The following is a 21,821-nucleotide window of genomic DNA, read 5'->3' on the forward strand; positions in this document are numbered from 1 at the left end:
TTTGGCACACCCTATATTTCAGGGCATTAACTCATCAGGGGAGTCCTGCTTCAGTCCTGACCAGAAGTCTTCCCTTCTAATTGCTTACATTTTTATGCCCCTTAAGTATTTCTGGCACTCTATCAGCCCAAGATTCTTGCATAGGTCCCTAATTTCCATGCATTCCAATTAATTTGCACAAAGGAGAAACTTGATTCTATAGCCATCAGCTGATCCCAGACTCTGACCACAAACTGACCTTTTAACTCTACCTATGACTAATCCCCAATCCCAGCCACCAAACGGCCATAGACTGGTTTCCTAACCCTGGCAGTGACACAAAGGTGTATGCTTGATGATTAGGGGTACAAAGAGTGTGTGGATGGCTCGATAAGAACCCAACCCTAGTTCTCACTGATGAGGATCTGATTCATAGTGCTCATCCTCTTGTAGAGTAGATGACAGAAAAGCCAGAAATAACTCCTGACTCCTGGGCTTGAGTCATATGACCATCAGCACAAAGCAAGTTTTGCGGGATACTGGCACTCATTGTGTTCTTATTTTGGCCTTAAAAACTGGGTCATAACCCATCAAAGAGACAGCCAAAGCAAGCAGCTCTGATTTAGGAATTTGAGAGAGGTGAGGAAATTCAGGAGCCCTTAGTCCCTACTGACCCAAACTAAGGGATCCTGAATTTCCTCACTTAGAACATCTTCTATGTCCAGAATATGGTTGATGGCCTGAAAGAATAGGGAGCCATCAAGGGATTAGAAGTCATGATGGGTATGTGCAACAGATCTAGAAGATGGGAGGGAGAGGAAGAAATGGAAGTGAGGCAGTTGTGTTCATAGTGAAGGGAACTCTGAGTTCAAAATCTTGAACATGGAGCAGTTTCAAGTAGTGACAAGATCCAAGGAGTGTCCATACAATAGTGGAAGTGGAGATGAAGATAATTAGTGGTGAAAGAGAGAAAAGCTAAATTGATCAAACCTGAGACTTTGACTTCACTGACACAATGTTCTAACCACTGAACAAACACCAGAGAATGGTTGTGGGATGTTGTGGTTTTTTTTTTAACTTTATATTGCTCAATAAGTTCCACAAGCTCTAGGCTTGCCTTGCTGGTTCCTTTCACACAATCAGGGATTTCATTTCCCTTCTCCCACTATCTTTTCCCCTCCCAAACCTATGTACTTCTTTCACCCTTGGGCTTCCTTCTTTTTTCTCTTATTCAGAATTCCACTTGGAGGAAGAACAACAGAGACATTTCCTCCATGAAGCTGAAGCGTTCGTCCAGGTTGACAGGAGAGGTAGGGGCCGCAAGATGTGGCTATCCTCCATTCTGTAGCTTCCATGCTATCCAGAGACGTCCTCCCTGATGCACTAGTGGGTAGAGTGGGTGTAGTGGAAAGAGCATGAGAGTAGGCCTGCATTCTGGTTCTGTCATTGGTCTGCTCTATGATTTGGGGTAATTCACTTTATTTCTCTGGGCCTCAGTTTTATCTTCTATAAGATAGGGATGATTCTGTTTAATGAAGGGTGTAGAGTAATTTCTATGCTTTGAATTAAATTCACATTATTTTGTATGTTGCTCTACCCTTCCCTACTCATCTACTCCCTTTCCCCAAACCCCCAAAAGAAGGAAGAATCTAATTACATCTTCTGAGTAACAGATCTTCACCACCAAACTTTTCAGAGAAGAGACAAGAGAATGGGGTAATAAAAATATGTGAAACAGAATAGAAAAAAATAGGCAAATCATGGACATAGGTCATATAGATTAAGGAGATGAAAAGACTTGAGATCCACGAAGATAATTTTGGACTTTGAGGAAAATTCATGAGGAGCCTTGGAAGAGATATTTTATTCCATTCAATAAATAGTTATTGAATTCTTACTGTGTGTCCAGATCTGGGCAGGGCACTGGATGGGCTGCAGAGATATGTAGAACACAATCCCTACTCTCCAGGTGTTTAGAGTTTAGCAGAGGAAACAAGACTATTGTATATAGTTGAAGAACAATGTCAGACAATGTATGATAGATGCCTAATGGGAGATGGAGAAAAGGTTAAAAGAGCTCAAAGAAAAGAGACTACTATGGTCTGGGGTAATAACAAAAACTCATATGTTGTAGTGCTTCCTGGATACAAATTTGTTTTGGATGCATTGTCTGCTTGTGTTCAAGGGAGGCTTCATGGAAGTATTAGATTTGAGCTGGGCTCGGAGGATGTGTTGTTCACGAGAACAACCCCAAAATCTGAAATGGTTTTAGATAGAAATTTATTAGGGCATTTTTTTTTTTGCCAGGCAATGGGGTTAAGTGACTTGCCCAGGGTCACACAGCTAATAAGAGGGCATTTGGGAGAGACAGACAGACAGACAGACAGAGACAGAGAGAGAGAGAAAGGGTGGCTCCCTCTTCAAGTCTTTGTGAGTTTACATTATAAAGAGTTTAGACAAGGTATAAGGACATTTGCCTGATTGGCCTCGTATAGGCAGTAGGTTGTCTCCAAGAGGAGATTTTTATATAATATATATAATGTATGTATATATATGTATCAGCAGGTAAAGTCAATCTATTTTGGGGAACCCAAAACACAAACTTTGTGTGAACCCAAAATAGGCACTGGGTAGAATCCAAGCATTCTTTACAACTATCTAGCCTCCCTGGAGCATCTCTGAGGTCAGCCTGACCTTTAGAGCAAACTTTTTGGGCTAGACAAATTTTTAGCCATATAAACCTAGAATCCAACAGTATTCATAAATGATAAATAATAACCCACAAGGGATAGGATTTGAATAATAATTTATAATAATGAGAGGTAGCTTGGTATAATGAATAGAACTTTGGAATCCAAGGATCTGGGTTTGCCTTCTAGTCCCATCACTTTTAAAAAAATATTTTGTTTTAATCAACCAAAATCTGGCTTCTTACCCTCTCCCCATCTTGAAAAATAAAATACACACACACATACACACACACACACACACACACACACACACGGAGGGGGAGAGCAGCTAGGTGGCATATTGGATAGATGTTGGCCCTGGAGTCAGGAAGATCCACCTTCCTGAGTTAAAATCTGGCCTCAGACACTTACTAGCTGTGTGACCCTGGGCAAGTCACTTAATCTGGTTTGCCTCAGTTTCCTCATCTATAAAATGAGCTAGAGAAGGAAATGGTAAACCACTTTAGTATTTTTGCCAAGAAAACCATGTAGTCACAAAGAGTCAGATATAACTAAAACAAAATGTATGTGTATGTATAGTCAATCAAAACTCGGAACAAACTTCTACACTGGCCATGTCCCACCCCCCTAAAAATTGCCTAACTCTGCATTTTGAATCTTTTGCCTCTCTATCAGGAGGTGGGTTGTATATTTCATCATTAGTCGTCTGGAACTATGGTTAGTCATTACACTGATTCAGCCCAATAGCATTCCATCATATTTATATACAGCATTTTGTTCATCCATTTCCCAATTTATGGGCACTGCCTAAGATTTCCGTTCTTTACTACCTCAAAAGAGCTATAAATATTTTTATGCATTCTTAGAGTTTGTTTTGCTTGGTACTAATCCTTCCCTTAATCTACCTTCTCTCTAATTCTCCTTACCTTCTTTCCTTCCTACTTCTCTGTTGAGTGAAATATATTTCTCTACTCAACTCTGTGTGTGTGTATTCTTCCTTCTTTTAACCATTTAGATGAGAGTGAGGTTCAAGTGTCAGCCACTCTCCCAATCCCATGCTCCTTGTTTGTACATATGTCTACTTGCACACTCTGATCATGTGAAATAATTTTCCCTAATATTCTTCCCCTTCTTCCCCCCCACCTATGTGTTCCTTTTCCCCTTTCTTTCCATTCTCTTCTTAAGATAATACATGATAGAACCTCTCCCAGGCTTTGTCTAATTGCACTACCTCTATGACCCTTAATGCTAATAAGGTTCAGAGGGAACATGTGTATCATCTCCTACATTTGAATGTAAGTGGTTTATCCTTGTTTAGTCCTTTATCATTGTTCATTCATGTTTTTATGTTTTTCTTCTCTTCTGTGTTTGAACATCAAAGTTTATCTATATCTTTGTTATTTTCATCAGGATTGCTTGGATGTCCTCAATTTTATTAAAGCTCTATTTTTTTCTTCTAGAGGATTATACTCAATTTTGCTGGATAAATTATTCTTAGCTATAAGTTCATTTCCTTCACCTTCTGGAATATTGTATTCCAAGATCTCTGTTCTTATATAGCAGTGGCTGCTAAATTGTGCGTGATCCTGACTGATTCCTTGGTATTTGAATTCTTTCTTCCTCGCTGCTTGCAATACTTCTTCTTTGACTGAAAATTGGATTTTAGCCATGACATTTCTGAGAATTTTAAGATTTCTTGAAATAAGAGATCTAGGCTCTTCTTTTGGTCACTGCATTCAGATACTCCAATGACTCTTACTTTTTTTTCTCCTTGATCTGTTTTTAGGTCAGCTGTTTTTACTGAAATACCTTACATTTTCTTCTATATATTCAGTGTTTGAACTTTGATTTAATATGTCTTATTACTTCATAGAGTCATTGACTTTTATTTGGTTCATTCTGATTTTCAGAGTTTGTTGTTTGGACAAAGTTTTGTACCTTTTAGGCAAAACTGTTAATTCTCTTTCCAATTCCTTCTTTCATAGCTCTCATTTCTTTTCCATTTTTTTCCCTCAAGTGCTCTCATGTTATTTAAAAAATAACCTTATCACTTTTTAGCTATATGATCTCAGGCAAGTCACTTCCCTTCTCTGACTCTCAGTTTTCTCATCTGTAAAAGGAAGGGGTTGAACTAAATGATTTCTGGTTTTCCTTCTAGTTTCTCAGCTTTCAGAAATTACAAGATTTCTATGATCTAATCATAAGGTTTTTAGAGGGAAGGGGGGAGAGAGGGAAGGAAGAAAGGAAAGGAGGAAGGAAGGGTGGGAGGGAAAGAAGGAGGGTGGGAAGAAGAAAAAAGAAGGAATGAAAGAGGGGAGAAGGAAGGAAGGGAGAGAGGGAGGGAGGGAGGGAAGGAAAAAAAGAAAGGATCAATAAAAAATAGGGAAAAGGAATGAGTGTGGAGCTGAGGTGGAATATGACATAAAGGTAAGGGCCAATAATAGGGAATAATGACCATCAAACACAGCTGGAGCTATGAGTGCAGGTTAGGAAGAATGAAAGATAAAATTAGAGAGAGAGGATGGGGTCCAGATTGGGTACCAGGTTGACTCAGGAACATTTCCAGTCGAGGCAGGGAAAAGCAGGACCACTCCTATCCGGAATCCTCATTTAGAGAGATAAGTCCCATGCTTAGACCTTAGAAACTGAGAAAATAATGTTGGTTTGGGGAGTCTGTATAGAGACGTGGGCCCCTCAGATTTTTAACAACGCCTAGTTGCCCCTGGAGCTGGAGATTTTGTGTATTTGCTCTCCTTTCCCCAGATGTACACAATGGGGCAACCTTCCCCCTACTCTCTCTAGTCTCAGATGCATTTCCCCTCACAATTAAAAAAATCCTCATACCCACATCTCGCTGGATACAACTTTGTCCTGGGGAGAGAATTCTCCAAAAGAGGCTTCCTCTCATGCTTCTCCCCCCTTTTCCCATTTCCTACTCACAACCTGGGTTTTAGGTAGCAGGCAAGCTGAGCAGCGGAGAAGAGGCCTTTGAGGAAGAAAGTCCTATCACAGAACGACCTATGTCCAATCTGGAAAAGGTCCACTTCATCATCAGAAATGGCATCCAACAGCCCAACATCAGGTTAGTGACCTTCAGTTCTGTCTCCTCAGCTCTATCTGATACTGGTCTCCCATGCCAGTCCCGGAACTACCCTCCAGCCACTTCCTGCCCTATAGCTACTATCCTTTAATTCTTCATCCTTACTCTACTTAACCTTCCAAGCTGTGCTGGGTCCATCTTGTACTGCTTGAGAGAGTGGATGGTGAAATTTTCAGAGAGCATTTACACCTTAGAAATAAGCAAATTACAAATCAGAGTTCTATTTATTGTTTTGTTGATTGTCTAATCAACTTAAGAAAGTGATGGAGAAAATGATAATAATGCAGATTAAGCTTCAGAGTTATGTTGTGGGTACATTCTGTTTTCAGAGAGTTGGTTGTTAAACATTTACCAACATACCCCTGTTTACCTTCCTCAAGCTCTGAAAGGCTGGGACACATAGACCAGAGCAGTTTCTCCTGTTCCCTGATATTTAAATATGTTATCCTTCATTAGAATAAATATTTTTACAACAAAAATGTCTATATTTGCTTTAAGCAATCTGATGTATGCAAAAAAAGCCTTTTTGGGGGGGGGTGAGGGCTAGGCCATGGGGCTAAGTGACTTGCCCAGGGTCACACAGCTAGTAAGTGTTATGTGTCTGAGGCCAGCCTTGAACTCAGGTCCTCCTGAATCCAGGGCCAGTGCTCCATCTGCTGCACCACCTAGCTGCCCCCCAAAAATCCCTTTTTTTAAGGCAGCTGGGTAATGTGGCGGATAGAGCACTGGACTAAGAGTCAGGAAGAACTGAATTCCAACTCTGCCTCAAGCACTTGCTAATTGTGCAGCCTTGAGCAAGTTCCATCCTCTTTCAGTCTCAGTTTCCTCAACTATCAAATAGAGATAATTAAATCACCTGCCATATAGGGTTGTTATGAGGATGAAATTAAATAACACATGCAAAGCACTTTGCAAGCCTTAGAGTGCTATATAAAAGCAAGCTACAGTTGTTGTAGTTTTCCGGAACAGATGAATTAAGGAGTGGTTATCGCGGAAGGATTCTTCACTTTAGGGAAGGAGTCACTGTTTGGTCTCTTAAAATAACTAACTTCCCTTGGAAATTTTTACTTAACTGAAGTTTGATTTGCACGAAGCTTTCAGGAAGTACAACTGCAACTCAGAGTGAGGAGTTCCTATTTAACCAAAAATATTTCCAGAGTACAAGTAACACTCAGTAATACTAACAATGTTTTGTTAGACCCATTTTTTGTAGCCCCAGAGAGTAGAATTAAGTGAAAGGTACAGGGAAGCAGATTTCAGCTCAATATAAGAAAGACTTTCCTAATAGCTAAGAAGCATGCCTCAATGAAACAGGCTGCTTTGTAAAGCATTGAGCTCCCCACTTAACTATGATTGTTCTGTGAAAGCTGACTGTCCATCTGGCAGAAAGTCCCACACTAGGTAGGAAGACGGCTCACATGAACTCTAAGGTTCCTTAGACTTTACACTGTTATGATGCTGTGAATTTAGGAGAGCCAGAACACTTGTTCATGGAGCTATATCATAGATTTGTGTGAGAAGAGTCAGAGTCATCAACTCCAATCCCCTTATTTTACAGTTAAGGGAACTGAGTCCTAGGGAAATTAAGCTATCATGAATAAATCAGCATAGGTGACGTCCCCAGATTAGTTAGCTGTCACCCGGAAGAACATAATGCTCTGAAGGGTTAAGATCTGGGATAAGCAAATTTTGTTGGGGAGAAGGGATTAGCCAAAGTTCAGAACATGGTGCATTTCTTGAAGAGAATAAGTTTTGAAGGGATCCCTATAGTGAAGGGGCCTGGGTGGGGGGGGCGAGAGAGACAGAGAGACAGAGAGAGACAGAGAGAGACAGAGAGGTAGAGAGACAGAGAGACAGAGACAGAGAATGAGTGTGTTGAGGGCCAGGAAAGGGATGTTAAAAGAAGACAGATGTAGTAGGTGCCAAAGATTTCAGGCCCAAATCTTAGCTGGGGGCCATCTCTATCCTTATCCTTCACCTCTTAGCATTCTTCTTTCATTCTCCTCATCCTCCTTATCTTTATCATCTTCAGAATCATCATCTCTGCCACTAACTTTCTATGTGACCTTGGGCAAGTTACTTCTAACCCCAATCTGGGACTCAGTTTCCTCATTTATAAAATGAGTAGACCGGCCCATTCTGACCTCTTGGGTCTCTACCTTAACCAAAATAAGTGTTTCTATTTCTTTGGGCAAGTCCCTTGAGCTTCCATGTCTTCTGCTGTAAATGAACCTGGACTAGGCGATCTTTAACTTCTACGATACAACGTCCTCACCCAACATTTCACCAGCCCCGTGCCCACTGCTTCTGTGCCTCTTACAGAGATGAGATTTACTGCCAAATCTGCAAGCAGCTGTCTGAGAACTACAACAAGAACAGTTTTGCAAGAGGGTGGATTCTACTGTGTCTTTGCCTCGGCTGCTTCCCCCCTTCAGAGAAGTTTATGAAGGTACAATTTCCCAGCCTCTGGGGAGGCAGGGAAGAGGGCTTTGGTCTCTGGGGAGCCCAAGACTCTGGGGTTACTTGGAACCATAGTATAGTGGAGATGAAAACTGGTTTTGAAATCAGAGAACCTGGGTTCAAATCTTAGTTCTGTTCCATAATACCTGTGCAACCCTGTATAAATCACGTCTCCCCTTTGGGCCTCAGTTCTCTCATTTACAATTTGAGAGGCGTGGACTGGATGCTTTCTAGAATGACATCCAGTTTTAAATCCTGTGTTCCTATGACTGACAGGACTCCATAAACCCCGTGGGGAAGCCTCGGACCCAGATGGGAATAACTTGGAATGTTGCCATTTAGTTAGCTTTGAGAGGAGGAAAAGGATGAAAGCAGTGAAAATTCATTTTAATATTGTAGGATATAATTAAGAAGTTAATTCTCCTACTTTTCCTCTCTTCTTTCCCCCCCAAAAGTATCACAATCTAACAATGAGAATCAGTGTGATGTGTCAAAATACTTGTTGGACCAGGGATCAGGAGACATTACTTATAGTCCTAGACCTATCAGGGCCGTGTTCTGTGACACTGGACAAATTATTCAAACTCTCTGGGCCTCAGTTTCCTCCTCAACTAAATAAGATAGTACCAGGGCTAACTACCTCATGGCATTGTTGTGAGGATAAAACAACATAACAAATGTGAAAGATCTTTTGTTGTTCTTCAGTGATTCAGTTGTGTCCAGCTCTTTTTAACCCTGTGGACCATAACACAACAATACTATCCATGGGATTTTCTTGGGAAAGATACTGGAGTGGTTTGCCAATTTCTTCTCCAGTGGATTAAGGTAAAAAGAGGTTAGGTGACTTACCCAGGGTCACAGAGCTAGTAAGTATCTGAGGCCAGATTTGAACTCAGGTCTTCCTGACTCCAAGCCCAGTACTCTATCCACTGAGCCATCTAGCTGCCTCTAAGTACTCTACAAATGTCCAATATAAGTTACTTGGAGGTTGTCTAATTTTGGCCGGCTAGGTGGCATGGTGGAGAAAGGCTTGGAGTCAAGAAGACCTGAGTTCAAATCTACCCTCAGACATTTACTAGTTGTGTGACCCCGGGCAAATCATTAAACTCTGTTTGCCTTAGTTTCCTCATCTGTAAAATTGCAATAATAATGGCACTTATCTCCCAAGATTATTGTGAGGATCAAACAAGATAATAATTGTAAAGCACTTAGCACAGTGCCTGACACATAGTAAACATTATATAAATGTTAGCTATTTTTATTTTTGTATTAGTTGCCCATCTCACTCATCCCCTCAGGAAGAAAACTGAGAACTGAATGGAATTGAGAATCTCACAGTGATGTTTCTGACTTGGGCTAGGAGGCATTAGATGCTGCTTTGGGGAGCCACTGGCTTCATATTAGCTATTTCTCACCTTCACTGTCCTCTCTTCTTCATCCCTTCAGTACCTGCTAAACTTCATCAACAAAGGCCCACCAGGCTACAGATCCTTCTGTTCAGAGAGACTGAGGCGTACCTATGCCAATGGAGTGAGGACTGAGCCTCCCAACTCGCTAGAGCTCCAGGTAGGAGCCATCATCTGGGACAGGTTCTAGGGACTGGGAGGGAAGAATAGATTGGTAATTGGGGTCTGGCACATGCGCAGAATGCCACAGATGGGATTTCCAGGTGGAAGACATGAGGGAAAAGATGGAGTCTCTTCATGTGGAGGCACCATGAGAGGCATTTTTGCACCTATCCCAGAAGACCCCCATTACATATCATTCCAGAGAGACCTCCTTCTAACCATCAGTAGGAAGTGAAGACAAGGGTAAGGAGGAGAGGGAAGAATCTATTCACATGATTTCTTCTAGTTCTGGGTCCTTCATAGTGTTTCCTCAACATTCATCATTCTCCCAGCAGTATGTCCCCTACTCAAAACCCCACAGAAAAGCCATAGTAGCTTTCCATGTGCTTTCTGCAGATGGGGAGGATGGCAAAAGGCCAAAGTGTTTCCCTAGGGTAGGTAGTCCCCCTGATTATCAATCACATATCTATTCGGTGTCTGCTATATGGCCAGCACCATGCTAGGATACACGTACAATGAATAAAACTATCCCTGTTTATGTATGAACAGTGACAACTGGATGGGAGCCTGGACACTAGAGCCCTTGTTATTTTTCAGTGTGACTGTTCTGAATAATCAATTAGTCAGATTACAATCATTTGGAGGCCCATCAATGAAGCACTCTCTATCACCACACCATAAAAAGTCACCATTGGCAAAATCATTTAATTAAGAGTACCAAAGAACAAGCAAGCAGAGAGGTGTGCAAAATGTCAAATCCATTTTTGGACATAGCAAAAGTGGGAATTTGTTTTGACTGTGCGTATTTGTTACATGGGTTTTTTTCTTTTTTTTAATTTGGGAGGGAAAGAAAATAATGGCTTATTAATTGAAAAATTAAGAAAGGTTCAAGAAATCATTTAATTAGAACATGAAAATTGCCTAAATAATAGGAAGGAACCAAGCACCAGAATTCAGATACTGCTCCTATCACTTAATTGGCTGTGTGATCCTGGACAAACTTATTTTACTTACCTAAGCTTTAATTTTTCTCATTTGTAAAATGCCAAAAATAATAGCACCTACTTTCACAGTGTTGTTGTAGGGGCCAAATGAGCTAATACATGCAATGCACTTTGCAGACCTTAAATTATGATAGCTAGTGTTTCTATAGCACTCTAAGGTTTGCAAATATTCTCATTTTGTTCTCAGAAAAACCCTGGGAGGTAGGTGCTATTATTGTTCCCATTTTAGAGATGAGGAAACTGAGGTAGAAAAAGGTCAAATGACTTGCCCAGGATCACATAGTAAGGGTCTGAAGAAGGATTTGAACTCAGGTCTTCCTGACTCTAAGTCCAGTACTCTGTCTACTGCACCACCTATCTGCTTTTGATTGTCCCTTAAAGCTCCATATAAAGGCTAGCTATAAAAATAATCATTATTTTGGGGTTGTGTAAGCCAGAAAATATCTCTCAATACATGATGTATTCTGGGACCCCCAAATGTCTTGGGGAATCAAATCCTGAGGATTTTTTCCTTTGTTTATGCCCATTAAGGAATTTGTGAAGACATAATGTGAAAGCAGTCTTTATTAGTATAATATGCTCTTCAGATGGAAGGCGATATTAATTTTATATTCATTTTCCTTCTTTCAACAAATATTCACTGAGTGCCTGCTCTGTGGGAGGCTATGGAGGATGTAGAGGTGTGTACGTCCTCAGAGAGTTTAGAGTGGAATATTCACAGGCTACAGGAAGATAGGACAGGAGAAGTCAATAGTGAGTGGAGAAGGCCAGCTCAGGTCACTTGATAGGATAGTGTACACCCATGAGCAAACTACAGTCTCTTCATGCTGAGGGATTTGCAAAACTAGTCACAATGCACACAAGTGTGTAAATGCTGGAAGGACTCTGTGGGGCTTTGGCCTGAGCCCCACTCAAGAACATAGAAAGGGGCCCTGAATCCTAGTCTTGTCTGGGGACTTTCTTACAGGCAGTCAAGTCCAAGACTCGTATTCCTTTCAACGTCACCCTGATGACTGGGGAAAGCCTGACGATTACAGCCGACTCTGCCTCTTCCTCCAGGGAAGTCTGCCAGCATATAGCTGATAAACTACAGCTGAAGGATCTCTTTGGGTTTTCCATCTATATTGCCATATATGACAAGGTAACCCATTTATTTATACACACACACACACACACATGCACACAAACAAGCATACTTTTACTCTGAGTACAGACCCACAAAATCTAAGAACTTAGAGGTTACCTAGATTTCCTCCTACACACCCTTACATCTGACTACCAGATATTCTATGCCCAACCCCCATAACCCAAACTCAGATATCACAAACCCAGTCACCACATACCTAGGTACCCACAGATCCCACAAACAGATGATTCCCAGCCAGACACTGTCACACTCAAGCACCCTCCTATCCAGACACCTATGTCTATATATCGATGCTCATATTCTCTAAAACAGATTCCTATTCTTACACATGCACAAACATACAGAGGTACCCAAAGACCTACCCTCACATTATCATATACCCCTATGCCCCACATACCCTCACACTCAGATTTCCACACATTCAGTTGCCACACACACACAGAGCACATACATATATCCATATAACCACATACCAAATCACCTTTGTACCTTTACATCAAAGATATTAGGCCAAATTTATCTTTAGGCAGTATGCTTGTGTGTCATGATGCTAATGTGCAAACTGACCTATTTGCAGACAGGCTATCCTCCCTCTGATTAGGGGGTCAGACTCTGGCAAAGTGGGGAGAGACATCTCTGGCCATTCAAAACCAATAGCATTATTTAATTCAACTTTGAAAGATCAGACCATGCAAAATCCTGATGAAAGAAAGTTAGTCCTAGCATTTAGAACTGGTCAAAGTTAAATTTTCAAAACCTGAATGTTTCACAGTGCATCCTAATGGATTCATTTTTTTTGTTTCTTTTTTGAGCTTATTATAATACTATCAATTTCACATTTACTCAGATAACAATACCCTTTTAAAGGTATTGACATGTCCCCTCTCTGAACCTTAGCTTTCATATCGATAAAGTGAGGGCCTTAACTAGATGATCTCTGACACTGCAGTTCTATAACTCTTATGACATTTGGTTTTGAATAGACCTGTGCTGTTACATCTATTTAAGAAGAGTTAGACTTATGTAGGGGAAAGTACTTCACTGCCTTCATCTTGTGATTTGGAAGCCGTCTCCTGCAAAAATATTTCTCCCATTGTCTTAAATTTTACCATGAGCCTGATATATGAATGTAATAGAAAACTATTGTTCTATAAGAAATGATAAGCAGGAGGATTTCAGAAAAACCTAGAAAGGCTTACACGAACTGATACATAGTGAACTGAGCAGAACCAGGCGAACATTGTACACAGTAACAGTAACATTGTGGGATGATCAACAATGATAGACTTAGCTCTTCTCAGCAATACAGTGATCCAAGACAATTCCAAAAGACTCATGATGGAAAATGCTATCCATATCCAGAGAAAAAAACTATGAAGTCTGAATGCAGATTGAAGCATACTATTTTCACTTTTTTTGTTTTTTCTTTTTTGTGGTTTTTCCCTTTTGTTCTGATTCTTCTTTCACAACATGACTAATGTAGAAATATGTTTAACATGATTGTACATGTATAACCTATATCAGATTGCTTGCTGTCTTGGGGAGGGGGAAAGGAAGGGAGGGAGGGAGAAAAATTTGGAACTCAAAATCTTATAAAAATGAATATTAAAAACTATCTTTATGTGTAATTGGAAAAAATAAAATGCTATTAAATGTTAAAGAAAAAAGAAAAGAAACTAAAACCTGCCAATTTTTAAAAAAAATAAATTTTACCATATGATAGTTATTCTTTTGAGTGAAGGCCTCTCCACCTATGAAAACAGCCCCAGGAGAGAGGCACATTAAGTTGTTCAGACATTAATATCAACCAATTTTTCAAATCCTTTCAGGAAGCAATCTTTGACAGAGAAAAAGTGGCAAGAGTTTGAAAGCACATGGGAGAGTAGAGTTGGGAAGGAGTGTGTGTGTTTATACACACAGAAGGAGGGCGGAAGAGAGAGAAAAAGAGGAGACAGAGAGAGAGAGAGAAGACAGGGAAAGAGAGACAGAGAGAGAGAGACAGAGACAGACAGAGACAGAGAGAGAGACAGAGAAAGCGAAGGCAGAGAGACAGAGAGAGCAAAGACAGAGAGACAGAAAGAGAGAGACACAGAGAGAGAACTGAGAATGCAAGAGATCTTTGCTCTTTTTTCTTTCTGCTGGTGGAAAGCTGACTTCTGGATCTCAGGCCCCTCCCACATATGAGACTCTCTGTTACTCAGGTCTGGTCATTAGGTGGAGGGCGTGACCATTTGATGGATGCCATCTGCCAGTGTGAGCAACTGACCAAGGAGAAGGGTGAGAATGAACGCCAGTCCCCTTGGCGCTTCTTCTTCAGAAAAGAAATCTTCACTCCATGGCATGATTTCAAGCAGGATCCTGTCAGCACAGAACTCATTTATCACCAGATTATCCGAGGATTCCGGTTTGGAGAGTACCGCTTGGAGAAGGTGAGGGGATTCTTTGAAACAGTCGATCAATCAATTCTTTTGTCTCATGTGATTTTTCATTTATGATTTCTTGAAATATAGTTCTGGAAAACCAGGCTTTGTTAGAGCCCAATGTGATTCAAATGGAATTACTCGAGTATGCCTATCTTTAAACCCAAATCACTCTGGCTTTCACTGATTGGCCAATAATAAGTCCTGGCCCTTGCCTCACTTGCTCATTATTTGGGTTTTGATAGTTCAGAGTGAGTGAAAATAATAATTATTTCTGTTCTGGCCAGAAACTCTGAGGGTCTTCACCTCCTTTTTATGAAGGCAAACTGGGCCATCTTTTGCCTCAATTCTTACCTAGCCCTTAATTACTGAATGGGCTTTGCCTCAGATAAACTGAGACCTGGGAAAGACCTTAGCTTAAAAAGGTCAAAATCCCCCACTGCATCAGGGGCCATCACCAGTCATCTTGACCTGTGTCTTGTCACTGGAGTCCTATGACTATGGAGGAGAGAGTGAGGCTGATGACTTTGCACAGCTCTGTCTCACTTAAATCCAGTTCACTTGCCAAGTCAAGACATCACCCTCCTGACCTCGTTGGTCCTCTTTGAGAATAAAGGACAAACAACAACAACAATATTCAATAAGTATTTATTAAGCACCTACTATGTGCTAAGTACCATGCTAGAGGCTGGTGATTCAAAGTAAAAATTAAAGCAGGTCCTGACCTCAAGGAGTTTGCATTCTATATGATGCAGACAACATGTACAAGTGTAAATATATGTATATGTGTGTGTGTGTGTTTTTGTGTGTAGGTAGACATAGATACACATGTAGCATCCCCTCTGAACTACTCTCTGAATTTGCACTCACACTGGCAGGTTGAGTCCTGGTGATTATTACCTTGAAATTTAGGACTAACCCTATGGATGACTACTTCTCACAATTTCTCACCAGAGTGCTTTTCATTAACAATCCTCCAGTAGACTCAATTAGTTCTTAGAGTCAATTAGTCAACAAACATTTATTAATGACCTACTATGTGCAGGCCCTGGAAATGCAAACAACTATGTACAAATAAGATATAGACAGGATAAGTTGGAGATAATCAACATAAAGAAAACACTAGCATTAAAGGGGAATCAAAAATCCCAATTGCTTCCCCCAACAAAAAAATATAATTAGAAGGTCCATCTATTCATATGAGATGGGTAAAAGAGGAAATAGTAGCAGAAAGCATCTGAGTGATGTGAGATGAGGAAGACAGAGCTCTAGGAGAATGGCCTCAATTTTTCCAGTGAAATATGGAGCAAGCTTCTCAGCTGAGAGGATGGGGAGAAGGGGAACTATGAAAGGTTTGAGGCAGGACAAAAAGTTTTGGAAAAGCCCCTGTGGTGAATGGGATGAGTCAGTTGGGGAAGGCGGGGTAAAAGGATTGCCTTGCCACAGAGAGAACCCAGCTGTGATTAAATTTTTATGGACCCAGTCATCACAGTTTTGTGTCTTTTTTCTTATTTCAGCGACATGTGAGTAGTAGCAAAGGCAATGGGTGGTGGGAGTAATCCTAAGCTTGGCTTTGGCAGGGTAGGATCAGTAATGGGATAAGGATGCAAGGGACTCGAGAGAAGAGGACAGTGTACAGCAGAACTTGTTCATTAAGGGGTCAAGATGGAGAAGTAAGGGGAATGTAGCCAGTGTAGGGGTGATGGCCTGGGAAAGAACTGAGGAATGGAGAGCTTCAAGAACAGAATCTGGGGGTGCAAGCAGAAGGAGAAGTAGAATGACAACAGATTGTGATCAGATAAAGGAATTGTAGAGTTCATGAAGATGGAGGTAGTGCATTTGTGGGTGATAGTCAAAGGTATGACCATCTCTATGTGTAGCTGAAGTTTAGGGGAGGAAATAGGTCGTGGAAAATGATGCAATGGAGTCAGGAACACCTAAGTTCAAATCCAGCTTTAGACACTTACTTTCTGTGACCCTCGGCAAGTCACTTAACCTCAGCCTGCCTCAGTTTCCTCAACTTTAAAATGGGAATTAATAATAGTACCTATTTCCCAAGGCTGTTGTGAGAATCAAATGAGATAAGAATTGTAAATCACTTAGAATAGTGCTTGGCACATAGAAAGTACTATATAAATGCTAGCTATTAATGATGATGATGATGATGGTGATGATGATGATGATGATGAGTAAGTTGAGGAACTGGGAGATTAGTGTGTTTGAGAGAACATATGTATATTGAATATGTATGTTGAAGTTCTCTACTATGAGGACAACAGTTGAAGTGGAAAGACTGTGAGCCAGGTACTAAACGCATTAGGGAAAGAAAGGTAGTGTCCTGGATGATGGTTGATAACAACTAACAGAATTTTAGATTGAGTAGTAAATTTGGATTAAGTGAACATCAAAAGAGGAGAGGTTATTAAGTGATAATGGCAGAGGGAGAGCGTGGCAGTGTCAAAGCAAAGAATATTCCATCTCCCTCACCTCAACCAGTAAATGGAATATTTGAGCAACCAGTGCAACTAGTGCTGGAAAGGCAATCCTGGGAAGGTGATCAGGAGGGAGCCAGGACTCAATGAGAGCCTGAAGATAAAAGCAGTGAGAAAGGAAAAGATTTAAGATGAAAGCAAGTTTGTTACCAATGGAGGAGACATTCCAGAGAGCAAACTAGAAGGAATGTTCGCTTTAGAGTGGCATCTTGGCAGGATTGAGTTGAGGGAGAAGGGAAGAAAGGATTGGATGGTGGGGAGCAGAGAAGAGGTTTGAATAACAACAGCTAGAGATTCAGAATCACTGGGATGGGGAGGGTACAAGAGGCTGGGAATATGTTAGTGACTGAGGAATGAGATGGGGTAGGTTATTATTATCCTTAAGGGTTTGGTCTCAGGGTTGAGTCTTCTCAAGGCTTTAGGCAGCAGAGAGTTCAAAGGAATGGTACTTCTCTCCCCCTCCAGTAGGCAGGCCAGGTCAGGAGACCACATGAACAACAACAGTAGTAACAAAGCATTTCCCCTAAAAAATTTGAGGTGAACTCTCCCACAAAGACATATAGAGTCAGAAGCAGGGAGTGAAGAGTGGACACAGCCCTAAGAAGACACATATGTAGAGAATACATTTGGTCAAAGGAATTCGCAACCCCAAAACAGCAGGACCTCTATGCGCTTACTTTTTCTGAACAATCTTTCCAAAGTTCACTTCAAGGCATGGGGTCAGTGGTAGATGAGGGACTCTACAGCTAGTCTGAGCTGGCATCCCACAAACTCTGATATCTCAGCTGAACAGGAGGCCCAATTATACTGATTCCTCTCGGGGAACATTGCCACTGTTAGACGGGCCAATTTGCTGCTGGGTGAAGCTGGACAAGGTTTACATGCGAGAAACTTTGGAGAACACTATAAAGCAGTGTTAGATCATGTGATTCCAATTAAAAGTACAATAGGATTTCATAATCAGTGTCAGCTGGAATAGTCAAGAATGCTTCATGGAGAAGGTAGCACTTGATATGGGTCTTAAGGCTGGGTAAAATTTAGGCTAATAAGGAGTAGAAGAAGATAGGAAAAAATTACATAAGCTAGGACACAGAAGATGAGAACAAAGCATGGTACATGAACATGGTAAGAAATTTGGCCTGGCTAGAGCAGGAATTTGGACAAGGATGGGAAATTGAGTTGGATGGTCTCAGTTCTAATCTTTATTCTATTTTTAACATGCTACCTGATTTTGGGATAGTCATTCCCTCTCTCTTCACAGGAATTTAGACTAGATAATGACAAAGATTCTTTGGGTTCTAACACTCTATGATTCCATAACTAGATTTTAGAGGGCCTTGAGAGCCAAGTAGAGGCTATGTTAAGTTATCCGGTCTTCCTAGATAGGGAAAGAAGCTGGCCAAATGGATATCTCTGGTGCCTGAAAGATCCTCAGAACTAATACAAGCACCAGTATATTTTATTTCACTAGCAGTAGGGCCAGGGCTAATATCAGGTCATCATTAAGTTTGAATCAGGATCCTGCTTCTGTAAGAAGCAACTGCTATCTGAACTCGAGGTCCTACTTAACATATTGTCTTTTTCTGTCTGAGATTGTTTGGAAAAGGGGATGTTCTACTAGGAGGCAGGGGAATGGATCAAATGGCCTCTCTAAGTCATGTGTTTTCCTGGGCTTTCTTCCTGCCCTACCTATTTTCATTCTCTACCTCCCTAGGGATTAAGTGAATTCAGTACTGATTATAGGAAGTAGTGGAGAGCAGTTAATTGGGTTGAACTGAGCATGGGCCCCAAAAGGAAAGGAGAGGAGAGTAAGGCTTAAAGGGGAAAGAACCCTTTCTCCCCAATCCCCATCAGGCTACCTATGACCAATTGAACTTTTACAGGAGGAGGACCTGGTGGAGGTGGTAGCCAAGCACTGCTACATTGAGTTTGGGAGCTTCATCCAGAGTAGTGATATCCAGAAGACCCTTCCTATCTGCATCCCTGCGAAGGTGCTCAAGACAAAGTCACAGGAACAGTGGGTCAACCTCGTGACTGCAGCCTGTGCAAAGGTCAGAACTTCCAGATGGCAACCAATTCCTCTCCATTCGATTCCAACTTTAACACCTGCTATGTTCTGGGCACTCTAGAGAATACAGGGATGATGTGACATAGGCTGTCTCAGTGAAGGTTGGCAGTTAAATAACAGATGATGTAACAAGCATATATGTGTTCAGAATCAGGGAGAGATCCCTGTGGGCTAGAGAAATACATGAATTACTAATAGTAGTAATAAAGAAGGGGAAGGAAAATATAAACCGTATGAACATCTCTGGTATCATTTTGTCTGCTAGAGAAGCATACTGTGTCCTTCAGACTCACCTGGGTCTCATGTTTTCTATTCTTAAATTGAAAATTTCACAAATGGAACATTTTACCCTCGTGTTAACCTTGAATTATGTTTCCCTTCTATTCTAGTACCTTTGAAAAAAGTTCCTTCTCTAGGAGAGCTAAAAATGGTGTGATCCCTGACCTCAAAGTGCTTCCTATCTACTACTATAGTTTTTTTTTTCCTCATGTGCAAAATACTAGTGGAATTTCAGAGCTGTTCAGTGTTCACATTCATTCAAGAGAAAAAGGAGGTAGTTTTGTTGCTCAGTGGGGCCTACTCAGGGACTATGGCCGAGAGCTCTCCATGGTACGAGCCCCAACACTGAAAGGCCAGCTTAGTCTGGGCAGCATGGTCCACAGTGCTAATAACTCATTTAGTAAGCAAGAGGTAATCCTATTTCATTCATGAGAATAGAGTCCATTAGCAAGGCAGCTAACGTGAGGTAACCTAGAGGCGGGCGGGGAGCGGGGGGGTGCCCAAGATCTGAAAGTACAAGTCATCAGTCTTACCAAGTCAGGACCTTATAGACAAAACAGGAAAATGTGGTCTAAAGTCAGGTAAAAGTTCAAGAGATCAAGTATCCAAATAGATTTAAGCTTGAACAAATAGCTGTTTCTAATTTGACTCTCTTCATCAAGTGAGCAAGTTCTAATCTTTTAGATCCTTAATTTGGGGTTAACCCTGTCCTTAGGGGCAACTAGGTGGCATAGTGAATAGAGCACCAGGCCTGCAGTCAGTAGGACCTGAATTCAAATCCAGCCTCAGACACTTACTAGCTATGTGACCCTGGGCAAGTCATTTAATCCCAATTGCCTAAAAAAAAAAAGAAAAGAAAACCCCAAATGGGATCATGAAGAGTCAGACATGACTGAAACAAGTGAACGATAAAATTTCCTCCTTTTTCTCTTGAATGAACTTGAACTCTGGACAACTCTGAAATGCCACTGGTATTTTGCACATGAGAAAAAACTGTATAGTAATAGATAGGAAGTACATTGAGGGCAAGGATCACACCATTCTTAGCTCTCCTAAAGAGGTAATGCAGAAATTTTTTTCAAAGGCACTAGTATACAAGGGAAACATAATTTAAGGTTAACATGAGGGCAATATGTTCCATTTGTGTACTTTTAAAATTAAGAATAGAAAACATGAGATTTTGTTTAATAAGTATAATGTATAATATATAATATAGAACAGTTCTATGTTCTATTATCTAAGGAAGATAGAATTTGAGGGAAGGAAATGAAAGGGAGGAGACAGGGATGGAAAAAAGTCAAGTGAGAGAGAGGAAGAAATACAGGGAAAAGAAACATACAAATTGGGACAATTAGACACATACACAGAAATCAGGCACAGAGCAACATCCAAGAAGAGGGAAACAGAAAAAAATAAAACCCTAGGAACAAAGCAGACAGGGCAAAACACAAAGGGAGGTATATGCAGAGATGAAGTGTGTACACAAAGAATTTCATGGACTAAGATCTTCATCTTGTGGCCTTCTCAGAGGCTGGCACAAAAGGGTTTTAAATCTGTGTTATAGTTTTGTACATAAAAGACCTGATGTCCTTTTTGATACCTGTTCCACAGGCTAGATGAAATTCATACGTTTATTCAGTCATTCATTCATTCAACAAATATTTATGAAATGACTCATGTATCAAACACTCTGAGAGATACAGGCATTTATTAAGCATCCATTATGACTTTGTACATTATGGGTAGGGAAACTCCATAAAGGGTTTTATATGGCCTCCATGATGGAGTTTTCCTATGTCAACCAGACTGGAACTGGCCTCTAATGTGGGAATGGCTGGAGATGAACAGAGCAGGCCAGAGGTGGGTGTATCAGGGATTAAACAGAAGTTTAATTAATTTCAGAATGAGGAAAACGCTTGCAAGCAGAAGCCCCACCCCCTGAGGGCTTAACATGCTGGGGCAAAGGTAGGTCTTAAATACATAAAAAACCACAAGTGGGCTGGACCACAACACAATCATTCTTTTTTTTGTGGGGGGGCGGGGCTAGGCAATGGGGTTAAGTGACTTGCCCTGGGTCACACAGCTAGTTAAGTGTTATGTGTCTGAGGCCGGATTTGAACTCAGGTCCTCCTGAATCCAGGGCCGGTGCTCTATTCACTGTGCCACCTCGCTGCCCCCACGACAATCATTCTTAACAGTTCCATGGTAGGCTCATGTGTGGACAATGTAGGTGTCCCTGGGTCCTATGGGAACACTTTATTTTTTCTTTTTGTTTTTTGGTGAGGCAATTGGGGTTAAGTGACTTGCCCGGGGTCCCACAGCTAGTGTCATGTGTCTGAGACTAGATTTGAACTCAGATCCTCCTGACTCCAGTGCTGGTGCTCTATCCACTGCACCACCTAGCTGCCCCTATGTGGGAATACTTCTTAAGTTGACTGTCTTAAGTCTTAAGGGTCAGTAGAGTACAGAATCAGAGTTAGTGTGGCAGGAACAAGCATGCAGTAGCTAGTTCATTTACACTAGCACAGGAATTCAGGAATTGTTAGCATGTCAGGAGATTTTGATGGATGGCTTTAGGCTGCAGCACGTTGGCTCTCAGGTCCCTGGGAAATAG

The 21,821-nt window shown here is 41.1% G+C and overlaps 1 protein-coding gene across 1 annotated transcript in view; it reads left to right on the forward strand.

Moving 5' to 3' along the window:
• MYO7B (myosin VIIB) overlaps window positions 1-21,821 on the forward strand; it is a 129,007-nt gene that overhangs the window by 70,145 nt on the left and 37,041 nt on the right. The window contains exons 25-30 of the mRNA XM_027854723.1: window positions 5,624-5,751; window positions 8,092-8,218; window positions 9,676-9,795; window positions 11,769-11,942; window positions 14,150-14,377; window positions 18,744-18,911. Of these exons, the coding sequence (XP_027710524.1) occupies window positions 5,624-5,751; window positions 8,092-8,218; window positions 9,676-9,795; window positions 11,769-11,942; window positions 14,150-14,377; window positions 18,744-18,911 (945 nt within the window). The remainder of the gene's footprint in view (window positions 1-5,623; window positions 5,752-8,091; window positions 8,219-9,675; window positions 9,796-11,768; window positions 11,943-14,149; window positions 14,378-18,743; window positions 18,912-21,821) is intronic.

This window comes from Vombatus ursinus, unplaced genomic scaffold, assembly GCF_900497805.2.
Source record: "Vombatus ursinus unplaced genomic scaffold, bare-nosed wombat genome assembly UNPS02010548.1, whole genome shotgun sequence".
Lineage (NCBI taxonomy): Eukaryota > Metazoa > Chordata > Mammalia > Diprotodontia > Vombatidae > Vombatus > Vombatus ursinus.